This window comes from Dichotomopilus funicola, assembly GCF_033296635.1.
Source record: "Dichotomopilus funicola strain CBS 141.50 unplaced genomic scaffold C8A04scaffold_13, whole genome shotgun sequence".
Classification (NCBI taxonomy): Eukaryota; Fungi; Ascomycota; class Sordariomycetes; order Sordariales; family Chaetomiaceae; genus Dichotomopilus; species Dichotomopilus funicola.
Genome location: NW_026944034.1, coordinates 38,184 through 53,827, shown reverse-complemented (window position 1 = coordinate 53,827; position 15,644 = coordinate 38,184). Strand labels below are relative to the sequence as shown.

Genomic DNA, 15,644 nt, shown 5'->3' with positions numbered 1-15,644 from the left:
TGTTACCTAAGTTTAGCAAAGTTGGGGTGGGTAGTGGTGTTAGGTGTTGTATTTTGTAGCATTCGGCATTGCGTGGTAGTTTTTCCCGCCATTTTCAGCGGGATCAATGTAAATGTCAGTTGGCACGTTGGATATTAACCATATCATTCTTATGTTCAAGGCCATGCATGCATGAGACTCATGCACACGCCATCACGCCCTCGCTGGTTCTTGCCTAAGGGATTTACAAACAAATTTACACAACCATAATCATCCCCAACGCCGGAATATACACAACTCGAATAAAAATGCCCCCTTACCTAACGTACCCCCTCACTTACTCGCCCCCTTCCCCACCAAATGCCACGAAAACACCTTCTCAAACACCCCCTTCCCACCCCCCACAATCGTCTCCCCATGACACGGCACCACCGTCTCAAAATCCCACCCCGCAATCCTCTTCACACTCTTCTCAAACCCTTCCCTATCCCCGCGACTCACCACATGCCACAAAAACCGCTTCATCCCCAGCGCCTCCCCCTCCGTATTCTGGAAACTGTTGAAAAACCGCTGCAGCACCCCCATCCGCGGCTTCTCCGCCTCCGGAACCCGCGAGTACTGCTCCACCGCCGGCAGGTTGAACATTAGATCCGCCTGCACCAGTACGCGGTCCGGGCGGTAGAAGAAGACTAGTTCCTTGTTCGGGTGCGTGGGGAGGTACTCCACCTCAAAATCAGCGTCAAAATCCTCGCCGATGTGGATAGGTTTGCGCGTAGCCTCGGGGGCGCTGCTGCTCTGGTCCCTTGTGATGACGACCGCAAACGGCTCGTGGCCGATCTTGGGGTCGTTGTGCACCTTGGCGCGTTTTTCGGGGAGCCCCTCGGGTCCGACGAGTTTGGCGTTGGGGTAGGCGGCGGCCCATTCAGAGAGGAAGATGTGGTGCTCGAAGTCGGTTGCGATGAGGTAGCGCACGTCGCCGCCTAGGGAGGTGATTTTGGCTTGGGCGGAGGGAGTGAGGGCTACGGGGGAGAAGATGGCGAGACCGCCTGAGGTGAGACGGACTGAAAGGGTGTTAGAATTTTCATATTGTCGTGCTTGAGAGGGAAAAATGAGAGAAGGGATAACTCACCAGCCGTGCCACGACCGCCGATGGGGAACTGTCCATGGCGGAGGAAGGGGACGGAGAAAGTCACGACATTTGGGGTGATGTCGCGAATCACCATCACATCATCGGGTTTTGAGGGAATGAGTTTGGACGACATGGTTTGAGTGGAATAGGCGAGTGCAGTGGCGGTTGCTGTAAGGAGGATGGCTCCTGAGATGGCGTTGCGTGTTGTGAATACTTTACGGCGCAGCGGGGGACTTGGTGTGGAGTTCGAGGTGGATGAGGTTGCGAAAGTCCGTGTTTTATGTGCCAGAGAGTTGAAGAAGTGATTAATTTGAAGTGGGCGGCTTGAGTTCTGATTGAGATGATGATGTATGGATTAGCTACGGCAGACAAGGAGCGGTTGGCCTGATCGCCGGGACCCTAGCTGTATTTTATACTTTGCGGCCTAGAGCCCTGCGACGGCGTGCAATTCCAACAATTCCAAATTGCTCAGATACAAAAAAACCATGCATGGGCTTACAAAACTGCGATTTAGCCAGAACTGCGCTACATTAGTTGGTGTCGGCCTCGGCATCATGAAGTCGGCGCGAATATTATCATCCTGCCTCGGCTGGGCTGCAAGGACATCGAGCTTTGGGCGTATCGATATACGCGGCGAGCTCACGGAACGGAATTCGGGGCTTTGGGCCACTCCAGACCCGGAAATGACATCATACCAGGCTGCGAATTGCTACACAGTTACTCGTGCACAGTACAAACCGTTGCTCAGTCAGCAGCCTGCTTTCGGGCTTGGCAACGGTCAGGGATCGATTTGTATTTGCATTCACGTCCTCCACAGGCTCCGCAATAGACTAATCAATCCATGAATTCCAAATTCCAAATTCTCCCAAGCACAAGAGCCGATTTACAATACTACCTTCGTACACTACTGTGGTTAATACAGATGGATGAGATGGAGGAAGGCATGGAAGGGTGGTTTAAGGTGGGATGACAAGGATGGCACGTGGATCTGTAGTAACCCTAACCCTTATCGCATTAATTGACTTTCGAATCTTGAGCTTCAGTTCCGCGGCGAACGTCCTAAAACACAATATGTGCCTACATAGACGTGATTTTATAATCCTCCACCTCAACATTTAGCTAGTACCAAAACCACATGTTAATCCAGCGTCGGCCTAATGGCCGTCACCTGCGCCATGTGTGCTGCTGCACTCGCCAGCAGCGCCGTCTGTTGAATCACTTCATCTCCCAAAGTAACTTATCCCCCCCTCCTTTTGCCCACTTGCGAACCTCGACAACTAACAGAGTTCTTCTAGTACCCAACACCAAACATGACCCCCCACACCCATCACCACCACCACCAACCGCCCACCTTCCTTCTCCCCCGTCCACCTTCACCCTCGCGGTAAAGGACAACATCGCAGCAACCTCCCAACCAACAACATGCGCCTCCTCCTTCCTCGCAACCTACCACTCCCCCTTCGAAGCAACCATCATCACCCAACTCCGCGCTCGCGGCGCCCGCCTTATCGGCAAAACAAACCTCGACGAGTTCGGCATGGGCAGCCACAGCACACACTCCGCCGCAGGGCCCGTCTCACAGTCACTACCACCACCTCCATCCCCACCACCATCATCATCGTCGTCGTCGTTGTATAACGCAAATTCCCGGGACGGGGAGACGGGGAAGACGGGGGAGACAGCAGTACCATACTCCGCCGGTGGCAGTTCGGGCGGGAGCGCCGCTGCCGTTGCCGCGGGGGAGGTTGATCTGGCGCTGGGGACTGACACGGGTGGGTCGGTGCGCCTGCCAGCTGCGTATTGTGGGGTGGTTGGGTTTAAGCCGTCGTATGGGATGGTGTCGCGGTTTGGGGTGGTTCCGTATGCGAATTCGCTGGATACTGTTGGGTTTTTGGCTGCGGCCACGGGGACAGCCACAGGGACCGGGACAGGGGGAGGGACAGGGGGAGGGACAGGGACACGAAGTGGGGTGGAGAGGATTCGGGAGATCATTGTTGGTGATAATGATGGGGAGGGGGGAAAGAAATGGTTAGCTGGGCTATGGCAGGAGCATGACCCGCAAGATCCGACAAGTCTGTCGGTTGCTGCGAGGACACGGTGTGCGAAACAGCGGGTAGGATACGGGTCGGGAGACGCCAGCAAGCAGCGGGACCATGGGGAGGTGCTAAAGGGGCTCAAGTTTGGCCTGCCGCTGGAGTACAACATTGCTGAGCTAGAGCCGGGGATACGCGATGCGTGGGCTGGTGCGGCACGGATACTACAGGACCGCTACGGCGCCCTGGTAGTACCTGTGTCGCTGCCTACGACCAAGCAGGCACTCGCAGCGTACTATGTCATTGCGCCTGCCGAGGCGTCGTCTAACCTCGCCAAATACGACGGGATCCGGTACGGACAGCGGGATACCGATGCCGCAAGCGATGCTGCTGGCGGGGTCCTCTACGCAGCGAGCCGCGGCAAGGGGTTCGGGGACGAAGTCAAGCGGCGCATCTTGCTCGGCTCGTACACGTTGAGCTCTGAGGCCATGGACAACTATTTCATCCGGGCGCAGCGGGTGCGCCGGCTGGTGCGACGGGACTTTAATCGAGTTTTTGCATTGGATAATCCGTTGCATGAACGGGAGACATTTGACCTCACCGAGCTGGACGAGAGCATCGCTATGGAGGACAAGTGGGGACCTGAGGAGGTGGACTTTTTATTATGTCCGACTGCCCCGACGCTGGCACCCAGGCTCGCCGATGTCATGAGCCAGACACCTGTGGATGCTTATATGAATGATGTGTTTACAGTCCCTGCGAGCTTGGCAGGTCTGCCAGCCATTAGCATACCGATGTCAGTATCATTAGGCTCGGAGGATGTTCCGACCCCAGGACCGAGGGCAGCGGGTTTGCAACTGATCGGGCAGTATTGGGATGACGCCCGGTTGCTCGCGGTTTCTGATGCCGTCCTGAAAGCGCTTCAGGTCAGCTAGCACCGTCTTGCATGGTTAACAGGAAGGTAAACAGATGTATGTACATAGTTTATGTATTATGTCGCGTTATATCAGCGAGCTGTCCGGAACAAGTTCTAGACGCGACCCTCCGTCGTCTCGACGACCATGACAGTCGGAGACATTACCACTCATTCCAGCCGGCGCCAGATCTTCGCCAGTGATACCAGCCAGCGCCTCGTTATGGTTCTTTGTTGGGGTTCGAGTCTCCAGTCACAGATGTAGCGCATGGGCTGCTGTTCGGCCTCTAGACAGCAGCGGTCTGGGCCGACGTAGCCGGCTCACTCCGACTGAAGTAGAACAGGCGTCCCACCGGTAGCGACACGGAGCCCTTCGCATTACTTTCCATGCCGGTCGGTATGGCGGCCTTTCTCCTTGGAGTCTTGAACCGCGATCAATCCATGTTGGCAAGAATTCGCGGCTCCGATCTCAGTCTAAAACCCTCTGCTTGGCCTCGGCTTCACGGGCTCGCTTCTCCCTCAGATCGATCTGGTCGGTCAATATCCATCCTATCATGATCTGAGCGCCGCCTCGGTGACTCGGACCTAGGCGTCGACGTCCGCCGCCGCCGTGGGGATCTCGAGTCTGACCTCGACCCTGATCTTGATCTAGACCTCGATCTTGATCTGACGGACCCACTATCCTCCTCATGCCCGTCCCCATTTGCCTCACCTCCCTCCCCATCCTGTATTATCTCATCCTCCTCTTCCAGCAGATCCTCCAGCGCCCCAAGCGGGCTAACCCTCGGTTCCAGCAGCTCCAAATCCTCCAAGATATCCCGCTTCCGCATCTTCCACAAACTTGTTGCGCACACGCGGTCCTTCGTCAACAAGTCGTCAACAAACACATCCATAAACGTCAACGTCGTCCCGTCCCTCCCCTTCCGCCGCAGCTTCCTGCGATCCTCCAAAAACGGTTCCAACGTCTCAAACACAGCCTTATCCGTCCGCGTCAACCGCACATAAAACACCGCCAACGCACGGAGGTACTTGAACTTTTCCCCACCAAACTGCAAATACTCCGCCAACACATCATCACCCGGCGCCAGCTGCAACAACTTGAAAGCCAAACACAAAAACGGCGTAGGCTTTTGCGCTATCCCCGATACGCCGCCGATGAAATCCACGTGCTCGACCACGCGGTCCACAATGTCGGCCTCGTTGACGCCGAAGCATTGTTCCTTGTAGAAATAGCTGTCGACGATGCGCTCGCGTACGGCTTTTTCCATGATGGTCGCTGGGTTGAGCCCGTTGGGTGCGAGAGGGCCGGAGCTGCCGCGCTCGTCGAGGAAGCGGCGCTCATCGGCGCGGTGGAAGGTGGGTTTGCTCATTGTGGGCCTATTGCTCGAGAGAGGAGATGGGTTGTTCGGTGATGTTGAGGTGATGGTGAGGTAGATCGAGGAGGTAGGTTTGTCGTCGGATTGTCGCGTGTTTGGAGCTTTGGAAGGTTGCTGGAATTGAACGGTTGAAATAAAGTGGGGCGCTGCTCTTGGCCGTTGAGATCGGCCGATAACCGATTGTTGCCCCTCCAACCGATGTTCTTTATTTGGATCGCGGGGGGCTGAGAAGTGGGGGGTTCCACCACCCGGTTTCATGACGCTGATGTCGCTGAGTTGAGCACTGGTAGTCCTCGCCTTGTTTAAACATATCACTTTGCAAATATTCATAACAAGGGCGACGGCCATTTCACGACTATTCAGTCAGTTGATCAATATTTTCGAACCCGAGCGAGCCCCGCGCACAAAGGAAGAAGAATGCTGCTCACCTCGGGGCAAGTATCCATAGCCGTCTCATCCGGAATTAGTATGCAGTTTTCCGTTGTTTAACTTTGATTTACAATGTTTGCCCTTCAATCGCTCTGCTGTGTCACCCCCTAAAAACAATCCCAAAACTGACGCTTCGTCCCCTCAAGTCTTCTTATGCACCGCCGCCCTCTTCCTCAGCGGCTATGCACTCCAGCAACGCACCCTAAGAGATCTACGGCAGGCCATCAAACCAGCGCCACGCCCATCACCCAAGATATTCCTCCCTGATCGGTTTAAGCAGTCGACAACAGAGTTACCAGACGGGACAGTCATCATCCTCGACGACGGGAAGAGCGATAGCAACAGCAAGTCAAACGATCAAACCGTTATCCAGGTCAAGCAAACATCACCCTCTAAGGCGGACCCGGTACCCGAAAAGGTCGTCAAGTCCCCGCCGGCAGAGGACAAACAACCCACCAAGACGACCACTTCCGGGAATGGCGGGAAGGCCGAGAGCCAGGCTAAATTGGTGGGACCCCTCAACAAACAGGACAGTGTCGAAAAGCAGGACGGGAACGATGGGAAACTGCAAGACGACGCGGAGGAGCAGAAACCGATGAGTCGAGCTGAGCGGCGGCGGCGGATCAAGGAGGAGATTATGAAGCTTTCTCAGGGTCAGGAGAGGGGGTATTACCAACGTCGGTTGTGGTAAGGAGGCACCGTTAAGTGTAGCATGTTCTTTCTGGAACAATAGGGGCAGTGAAGTGTGGGTACGTGATGCCAGATTGATGATGTGGACAGTATTGGATTCCTTTGGGGCGAGTGTTTCGAGCTACGAATATGATGGTTTACGGATGGGAAATCAGTATGCATTGGGAGGGGTATCACGGTGGAACAAACGGTATGACTAGTGGCGTTAGTAGAAGTGTTATTTTCAGCAGACGAAGGGCACACATGTACGAACTCCATTATACTTAAAGATATTTTTATAGAACACACAACTAGTGTAAGCATACTCCTTAAACTCACTATGCCCGGAACCCCACAACGCCCCTATTCAGTGACCATTGCTCTAGTACCGTGCAACCATTTTATGCTTCCCCAAGCCGTTAAAAAGAACCAACCAACTCCAAACGCCGCTTCACCAACACACACACATAACACCATTTTTACACACACCACCCTACGGCGTCCCACCTCTCCCACTCCACCACGCGCCTATTTCCGATGATACCCTCTTAGACAACGACGACGAAGATGATGACGTCCTGAGCAAACTCTCTAGATACCACGACCGTCGACGGGAAGTACTGCCGCTCTTTTCCGAAGCCGGGTGGTCGTCGTTGTCTCGCTCGTCTCTCGGGGGCTCTGGATTTTGAGGGGGCCGGGAGGCGAGCCAGAGACAGTCCTCGGGGAGACGGCCTGGCGTGAGGGAGGTACCGCTGTTCATGATCTGGGGGGCGGTTGGTATTGGGTTCTCTATCTTTGCAGGTGTCTAACGGGGTTGGGGAGGGTGACGAGTTGGTGTTTCAACTTACGGTACACAGTCTACATCGTTCACCGAACTTGCCCACAGTGTTGGTGCATCTGATGGCGGACTGCATGGGACAAGAATCAAGCGGTTAGCTGCTGAAAACGAATACCCACAGAGGTAATTAGACGTACATAAAAATTTGAACAATAGCAAACATCCATCTTGATACGATGGAGGATATAGTCCAAGGTGGAGGATATGGTTAAGATGGTGGTGGGGTATTAGGTTGCTCGGGACTGGTACCCGTTGGGTTCCAGTGTGGTCGATGAGTGGCCAACACGGAGCAAGTAATGTGCCGGGGGCTTATATACAAAAGTCAATCGGGATTGGAAGAGTGGAAAGAGAGGGGTGAAGGTGCGAGGAGGTGTCAACTAAATGGGCCAGCACCCGAGGACGTCTGTGTGTATCTATCTAAGATAGCTCACGGTGGAATGGAATGGATATTGTCGACCAGACCTCCTCACAAGGGAGGAGGAGTACATAGATAAGAGCCGAGCCATCCGCCAACAATTCAAACTTGAATGACAACGATCGACTCGGTCGACCTCATGAGAAACCCGAGAAAATCTGCCTCCCAGTCCCGGTGAGCCAGTGATTCCAACACCCAACAAGGGATCGGACGGAGAGGAAACCCATTGGACGAGATGGCTCAGAATGAACTTGTTCGATGGGATCGGACGCAACCATTGGTCTTCCCGCCCCACGTCGCAAGGAAGAACCATGTGTCGTCGCTGACGATGAGATGCGTCCGATGCCTGTCATAGCTGGGGAGCTAATGTAAGCTCCTCCTGCAAGTGCCATGGCGGAGTTCAACCGTCTTGATTCTAGACCCTAGTAGCGTCTGGAGATCAGGTTACTGTACTGTTACGGTACTGTGCACGATGTCGAGGGAGGAGTGCAAAGATGGCGAGATCAACGTTAACTTCAGTGGGGAGGAGGGGAGGAACAGGGAGTTTAGCCTTGTTTTTGCTCCCCTCCCGTCTGTGCGTTCGGGAGCATGCTGTGCCGTCCTTGCTGCCAGCGTTGTACTGTTATCATCGCGTATCGCGTCATACCTTCTCTTTCCCCAGCAACACTTGTTGGAAAAAAAGATTAGATCCAACCCTTTCCCAGTGCAGTCTCAAGCAAACAACCAACGCCATCACCAACCAGATCGGCCATTTCATCTCCGTCGACCCCCCGAGACATTAGTTACCCCTCGCCCAACATGTCGGAGCCACGCGCTCGTTCAACGGCCGGTCATGCAATGCGCGGTCCAACCCAACTCACTTATCACCCAATTGTCGAATTGAAACGGCCGGGACCTCTTCCACAATATCCACAATATCCACAACCACAACCCTCCAACATTCACCGGCTCGAGGTCGGGCCCGAAGAAGCAGCCGCGTGCTTTTTCTCTCCAACTGAGTAAGAAAACTCCTTAGTGTGAGCCGCCGCATCCTTCTCTCTTCATACTCTCAGACAATGCGAGATCGAAAAGCGCCAATCGCAAAACGATCGCATCACGGAATGCCCGGGCTCTCCTCAGGTTCTCGGTCATGTCGCCGGGACCAATTGACGGGCCTCCAGCTCACGGACTCACTCATCACTTATCCAAGCATACCTAGTGTAGTGTACAGATAAGTAACAATGTAGTACTGCGGGGCATCGCCACCCACACCGAACCAAAAAAAAAGCGTGGTTGTGAGGGTGACACCATCGTGACAAGGATCGATGGATCGAGAGATCCAGATTCGCGGGCGGATGAGGAGGGGTATGGAAGTGTCTGTGTGGGCGTCGGAGCCGTTGGGGGCGTTGCAGGGCGCTACCCCAAAACGTGTGACTGCGGACCGAGACTGCAAAGGTTGGAACATGCACGCATTTTCAGCTTTTCTCCTTTGTTTTCTTCCTCTGCGTCTCCTTTTGAAACTGCTTCCCTTGATCCTAATTCGCTTTTGATGATCTGGTGATCGATTGAAACAGAGATCTAACTTGGGCTTGTTGTGCCTTAGCTTGTCTCAGATCAGCTTGACCTTAATTCAAGCAGCATATGGAGGGGGGGTGCGAGACCACAATGGTTGTTACTTCTCTCCCTTCGTCGGAGGAGACTCGAGAGCAATCTGTGCGAGGCCGTGGTATTTCCTTGCCGGCGCAATCGCTAACGTTACGAGCGTTACAACTTACCACCTTTGGGCATCGAACATCATGACGTGATGTGTAGACATGGAATCGGATCCAACGCCGGGTGTGTGGACACGGACAGTGCTCCGTCACTCCGTACCAAAAGGATACAAAAGGATAAACCGCTCCAAAATAACCCACTCCAGGAGATGATAATCCGCAGCCATCCTTCCACACTGACCATGTGGTCTCCAATTCAGATCCTCCCTCGGCCTGCTGGTTTTGGTGATGATGATTCGGAATGATGCGATATTTGACATACGAGAAATGGACTGTTAATTAACAAGTGCCGTGGAATGGAACCAGCCAAGGTTGGTAAGGAGGGGGTTGGGTTCCCCGCATGTTCGGTCATTAATTGTTTAACCTCAAAATATTGGAGGCTCAACACGGCCTGTCGCACGGGATATCTTATCCCTTGGGAGGAGGGATTTGCGATTTGGGAAGGAGGGGGGGCTGTGAAGCCGGTGATTTGCGGCTTTAGCCGGCGAGGTGTTCGGTGTAAGTAAGACAGGCCAAGGTAACGTTAAGTACGTGTAGATGCCAACCAGGACATGTAATTCCAACGTAACAGAATATTTTTTCTATTTCATCTACACATTATATTCATAGCCTTCACCTTGGACGCCTTTTATTGCTTGAGGAACTTGCTGTCCTTCGAAACGTACAGGTCGACATACTCATCAACGCTCAGCGCCTCGAGCTTGGCCGGGTCCTGGCCGAGTTCGACAAGCTTCTGGACCTTGTCGGCCGAGTAGTGCGGCTCGAGGTGACGCTTGAACTTGGCGAGAATGTGGGGCTTGGCCTCCTCGCGGCGCAGGCGGTGGCCGAGGGGCGCCTCGATGACAACCTCGGGGAGAACAGTGCCGTCGTTGAGCTCGACGGTCAGGCCGTTGCTGATGGTGCGCAGCGCCGGGTCGTGGTAGTCGGCGGTGAACTGCGGGTCCTCGACGCACTTGATCTTCTTGCGGAGCGATTCGACCAGCTCGGAGGTCGCGGCCTCGGAGCCGTCGGGGTAGTCGCCGGCGGTCAGGCGGCCGAAGGTGAGCATGACGGAGCACATGTACTGGATGCAGTGGTCGCGGTCGGCAAAGTTGTCCATGGGCTTGAACTGCTTGTCGATGATGCGGACGCAGGCCTCGTGCGTGCGGCAAGTGACGGCCTTGATGTCGGCGGCCGATTTGCCCATCTCCTTGAGCTGGTGGTAGATCTTTTCCGACGCCTCGACGGCGGTTTGAGAGTGGAATTCGGCTAATCCATTGGTTAGTGATACGTTGTCTCGTCTCATCTGGCGTTCATAGCCGCCTGGCGGGGGTTAACGGGGGAATACGCACCAGGATACGAGACCTTGAAGAGCACGTTCTCCATGACGTAGCTGCCGTAGCCGCGCTGGAACTCGAACTTCTTGCCCTTGAACAGGACGTCGTAGAAGCCCCAAGTGGGAGCGGACAGCACAGTGGGGATGCCCGACTCGCCCTTGAGCACCTTGAGGGCCAGGTTCACAGCGCGCTGGCAAGCGTCGCCGGCGGCCCACGACTTGCGGGACATGGTGTTGGGGGTGTGGCGGTAGGTCCGCAGGCTCTGGCCGTCAACCCAGGCTTGGGTGATGGCGTCGGCGGTCTGCTTCTCGGAAAGACCCAGCATCTTGCTGACGACGGCAGTGCTGGCAACCTTGACGAGGACGACGTGGTCCAGGCCAACCTTGTTATAGGAGTTGAGCAGGGCGAGGCAGCCCTGGATTTCGTGGGCCTTGATCATGCCCTCGAGCACGTCACGGATGGTGAAGAGTTTGCCGTTGGCGACCTTGTGCGGGCCGCCGGCCTTGTTCGTCCGCGTGGCCCAGTCGGCGACAGCGAGGATGGCGCCCAGGTTGTCGCTGGGGTGGCCCCATTCAGCGGCCAGCCAGCAGTCGTTGTAGTCGAGCCACCGGATCATGGTGCCGATGTTGAACGCTCCGTTGACCGGGTCGAGTTGGAAGTCGGTGCCGGGCACCTTGGTGCCTGAGGGGACCGTAGTACCGGGGACGATGGGTCCCAGGAGCTTGGTGCACTCCTTGAACCGCAGGGCCTCGAGGCCGCAGCCAATGGTGTCGAGAAACACCCATCGCGCCGTGTCGAACTAGTTAGGACGTGGTTGTCAGCTCAAAAGCCAAATCGCGGGGCGTAGATAGGTCAGGCTAGAGGGGTAGAGGGGTCGAAGGGGACCCCAGAAAAAAACCCCACTAACTGCAAGATCCGAGTCGATTTTCTGGTTGTGCACATAGCTCGCGATATCTAGAATCTCAGGATCGTAGCCCTTGCCGGTGGAGGGCGAGGGCGTCGCGGCGCTGGCGGACTGGAGAGCGGCCATGGTGGAAAAGTTGCTGGTACGCGCGTGTGTGGCAGCAACAGAGAGGGGGGCAGCAGTGGTGTTCTTGAAAGCCGCGGCCGCTCCAAGTGGGCGCAAAGCCGAGGCTGGGCACGAACGTTGAAGGTGTCTCGTTGCCTGACGCAGTCCGCGGTTAATCGCAGCAGACATGGTTGCCCCGGAAGTGTATGCAACTCTTATTCTGCTGGTCAATTGGTGTAGTTTCCACTGGAGGCTCGTGAAAAAAATCGAGAAAAAAAAGGGGGGTTTTATTTGCGGGATGAATGTTGTCTCTCATGAAAGCCCGTGACCGAAGCTTCGACCGCACCAGCGGGGGTTCTTTTGCCGCGGTATGCCGAAACTTGCCCCACCAGGACTGTCCCGACCCCTGCTCTGCCCCAGATGTGTGCCGCTGTGAGAGGCCAAGCAAGCCCGGCTGCTTTCTCCGTGACATACTTGGACAAGGGGATCTGGCCTTGGCCTCGGGGATATCGTGGTGAAAAGTTGTCAAGATCTGTCCATCAGTAACTACAGCCGGCCCTAGTACATAGGAGTGTAGACCATAGTGGCCATTGCCCACTGCCCAATGTCCAAAAGTTCCTCCAAGGCTGAGTTCCGACATCCCCCGTTGATCCGGCTCGGCTCCGACCCGGCAGGCCCCTTGGCGCCAAGCCCGATATTGTTGAGACGGACAGCCGGCGCCGCTGCCGAGGCCAGCAATGCTCGATCAGATTCAAGGCCAGCATGTGGTTGATCAATGCTTATTTCAACCGTATGGCTCTCCGTGTCTGGCATTGAGAACTCCTTGTTTCCGTGTGTTGTGAAAACCTGAAGGCCATGACGTAAAGAAACCTCAATTGTGCGCGCCAGGCATTAGTTAGTTTCAACATTCGTAAAGTTCAAGTCGAATACTCACACCTTTTGAATTTGGATTTCCATGTTAGGAAAGGGGCCATGATAAGTCCTCAATTGTTTGGAATTTCCGTCTCTCGTTTAGTACCTGGAGCCTTATTTATTCCCGTGTACTATGTAAAAGGGGTTAGGGTTGTGTAATCGTGCTGGTTTGTCATCGTCTTTGTAGCAAAACTAAATCCGGGCCTAAACTCCGCTCAATCGGGAGAGTCGCAACCCCGCCGCCACTGACATTGCTGTCAAGTCCCAGGCCTTCCGATTAGCTCAAGCATACCGCGGGGTCGGGGTGAAGTGAGCAGACAAAGAACGATAGCTTTCTTACCTTAATACTCATGCTCTACGAATACTTCCAAAAATTTTACAGCGATATAATACTAGAATTCACCTATTAACTCTACCGACCTTGGCATGAGCACCATTATTCACTTTTGTCATCCCTCACCTCCTAGCTATCCCCACCATTCTCGAAAACGTCATTGTAAACGGTCCGCATAAATCCCGACGATATCGCACGCGACAGGTTTCCTGGCTGATTTTTCTTGGGCTCGCACTTGAAAGTTGACAGTCAGGTTGCCACAATGAGTGAGGAATATTCGGATCATAGGGATGAGCTACTTGAGCATGGCAGGGAGGCGTGGTCAGATGCTGTAGAGGAGCAAGAGCATGACGATAATGATGATGATGAGGATGATGATGAGGATTATGTAGTGGGCAACGCCGAGGAGGACGAAGATGAAGATGAAGACGAGGACGAAGATGAAGATGAGGATGATGACGACGACGATGAAGGTGAGGGTGCAGGTAAGTTTGAACCAAGACTTTTCGTCCCCGGATCTGTCACTAACGGACCTACGTGCAAGGCCACGAGATCCAGTTTGAAGTGTTGATTCAAGAAGCGGGTGATGGTTCCACGGAAGGTGGTGAGTCTTCCCTGACACTCTGGAGCTCCTTCATGGGTGCAAGCCGAGTGGCATTTTTAGGCAACTGACTGTGTCACTGACTATTCCCTAGCCCGGCGAACATGGCGTCCGTTCCTCTCCCAACGAGAGTTTTTGGCCCTTCTTCGAAACCAGTACATCGGCCCGGGGATACTAGGAGACGACGACGACGACCCGACCGGCCAACGAAGCCTTTGGGAATCTGGGGGTAGCGCTGCCCCCGATTTTCCCAAGGTGCCTAGTGAAGAAGGCAGGAAACTGATGGACTCCGGCGCTTTTGGTGCCAACGATCCCAGGATTCCCGCTCGCAAAGCTCTAGCTCGTCGAATTTTAGACCGCGAGCTAGGGCTCACGGGCTCGTCTGGAGGGAACGGGAACCAAGGCCTCATGGCTCAGGTATGAACTGGTTATCCCCCTTGATGTTACTAAGACTTTATCAAGGCTAAGTGACCGCAATAGTCCATGCTCCCATCGACCAAACCCGAGATGGTTATTAGATACGACGATCCTGTGTGCTGCGGACAGTTTTCGGCTGACGGCAACTTCTTTTATGCATGCGTAAAGGTAAGTACGCCTCTGTAACGGCCTGATAGGGGGCTGAGGGAACACACTAACACACCCTTAGGACTTCAAGGTTCGCCTTTACGACACATCAAGTCCATACAACTGGAAGCACTACAAAACAATCCATTATCCCTTCGGGCAGTGGACCATGACCGACGCGGACCTTAGCCCAGACAACAAGTGGCTCGCCTTCTCGTCCCTCCAACCACACGTCGGCATCGCTGCCACGGACCCGAACGACACGGGTGACCCGTACTCTCTTAACCTCGCTGATGGAGGTCATCTCCGCAACAACGAATACATGTTTGGCGGCTTCGCCATCTTCTCTGTTCGCTTCTCAGGCGACGGACGCCATATTCTAGCCGGGACCAACGTCCGCTCGATCGTGATGTACGACATTGAGCGGCGCAAGGCGCTGTACCACGTTGAAGGCCATACCGACGACGTCAACGCGGTCTGCTTTGCCGACAAATCATCCCCCCACATCCTGTACTCCGGCTCCGATGATTGCACAATCAAAGTCTGGGACACGCGCAGCTTAGGCGACGGGCGAGAGGCCGGCGCATTTGTCGGCCACACTGAAGGACTTACCTACATCGACAGCAAGGGTGATGGGCGGTACGTCCTGAGCAACGGCAAAGACCAGAGCATGAAACTCTGGGACTTGCGCAAGGCCATGTCGACCGCACAATTCGAAGCCGTCGACGCAACCGCCGCCACACGGACCCGCGAGTACGAGTACGACTACCGCTGGCAAGAGTACGAAGACTACCAGTGGTTCCGCCACCCGCACGACAACTCGCTCGTGACCTTCCGCGGCCACAAGGTCCAGCGTACGCTGCTGCGTTGCCATTTCTCCCCACCAGGTAGCACCGACTCCCGATATGTATGCTCCGGTAGCCACGACGGGTTTGTCTACGTCTGGAACCTGGATGCTACTCTTGCTGCCAAGATTGATGTTCGCTCCGCCACGAAGATGCAGGGGTTCCGGCCGATGGGTAGGAGGTATGCGGCACACCGTCGGGGGAACGGGTGGGAGTCGATGGTCCGGGATGTGGGCTGGCATCCGAATGCGCCTATGTTAGTTGGTATGTGTTCTTCCCACCTTTTCTGTTTCTTCTCTCTCTGATCCTCTCCTCTTCTTTCGTGAACTAACGCTAAAACTGGACAGCTTCATCCTGGGGCGGGTCGTCCTATGAGGTGGGGACTGCGTCGCTTCACTCGTTCAACGAGGGTGATTCTGATGAGGGCGATCCGGTTATGGGTGTATCTGTGAATGAGAAGCTGGAGCCATGGCACCCTTAAAGTTTTGGGATCAATAGTGTATGAGATGTGGGGGAGAAGGGGGCACAGTA

The 15,644-nt window shown here is 54.8% G+C and overlaps 6 protein-coding genes across 6 annotated transcripts; 3 read left to right on the top strand and 3 right to left on the bottom strand.

The window, feature by feature from the left end:
- Nucleotides 1–312: 312 nt before the first annotated feature.
- On the bottom strand, nt 313–1,241 carry C8A04DRAFT_10369 (beta-lactamase-like protein; the record flags this gene model as incomplete). The annotated part of the gene is made up of 2 exons (XM_062776556.1): nt 313–1,040; nt 1,109–1,241. The coding sequence occupies 2 exons, from the start codon at nt 1,239–1,241 to the stop codon at nt 313–315; spliced, it is 861 nt and encodes a 286-aa protein (XP_062639064.1).
- Nucleotides 1,242–2,243: 1,002 nt separating this feature from the next.
- Nucleotides 2,244–4,076, top strand: C8A04DRAFT_10354 (amidase-domain-containing protein; the record flags this gene model as incomplete). Its single annotated transcript, XM_062776550.1, has 3 exons — nt 2,244–2,340; nt 2,404–2,681; nt 2,769–4,076. 3 exons carry the CDS (start codon nt 2,244–2,246, stop codon nt 4,074–4,076), a joined length of 1,683 nt encoding a protein of 560 aa, XP_062639063.1.
- A 478-nt stretch (nt 4,077–4,554) lies between these two features.
- On the bottom strand, nt 4,555–5,424 carry C8A04DRAFT_10342 (PRP38 family-domain-containing protein; the record flags this gene model as incomplete). The annotated part of the gene is made up of 1 exon (XM_062776544.1): nt 4,555–5,424. One exon carries the CDS (start codon nt 5,422–5,424, stop codon nt 4,555–4,557), a length of 870 nt encoding a protein of 289 aa, XP_062639062.1.
- Nucleotides 5,425–5,847: 423 nt separating this feature from the next.
- On the top strand, nt 5,848–6,550 carry C8A04DRAFT_10350 (uncharacterized protein; the record flags this gene model as incomplete). Its single annotated transcript, XM_062776547.1, has 3 exons — nt 5,848–5,896; nt 6,006–6,232; nt 6,278–6,550. The coding sequence occupies 3 exons, from the start codon at nt 5,848–5,850 to the stop codon at nt 6,548–6,550; spliced, it is 549 nt and encodes a 182-aa protein (XP_062639061.1).
- A 3,610-nt stretch (nt 6,551–10,160) lies between these two features.
- Nucleotides 10,161–12,046, bottom strand: C8A04DRAFT_26432 (MmgE/PrpD family-domain-containing protein; the record flags this gene model as incomplete). Its single annotated transcript, XM_062779924.1, has 3 exons — nt 10,161–10,780; nt 10,864–11,647; nt 11,756–12,046. The coding sequence occupies 3 exons, from the start codon at nt 12,044–12,046 to the stop codon at nt 10,161–10,163; spliced, it is 1,695 nt and encodes a 564-aa protein (XP_062639060.1).
- A 1,319-nt stretch (nt 12,047–13,365) lies between these two features.
- C8A04DRAFT_26431 (WD40-repeat-containing domain protein) lies at nt 13,366–15,594 on the top strand (the record flags this gene model as incomplete). The annotated part of the gene is made up of 6 exons (XM_062779923.1): nt 13,366–13,588; nt 13,648–13,707; nt 13,799–14,121; nt 14,185–14,289; nt 14,351–15,377; nt 15,461–15,594. The coding sequence occupies 6 exons, from the start codon at nt 13,366–13,368 to the stop codon at nt 15,592–15,594; spliced, it is 1,872 nt and encodes a 623-aa protein (XP_062639059.1).
- Between the last annotated feature and the right edge of the window lie 50 nt (nt 15,595–15,644).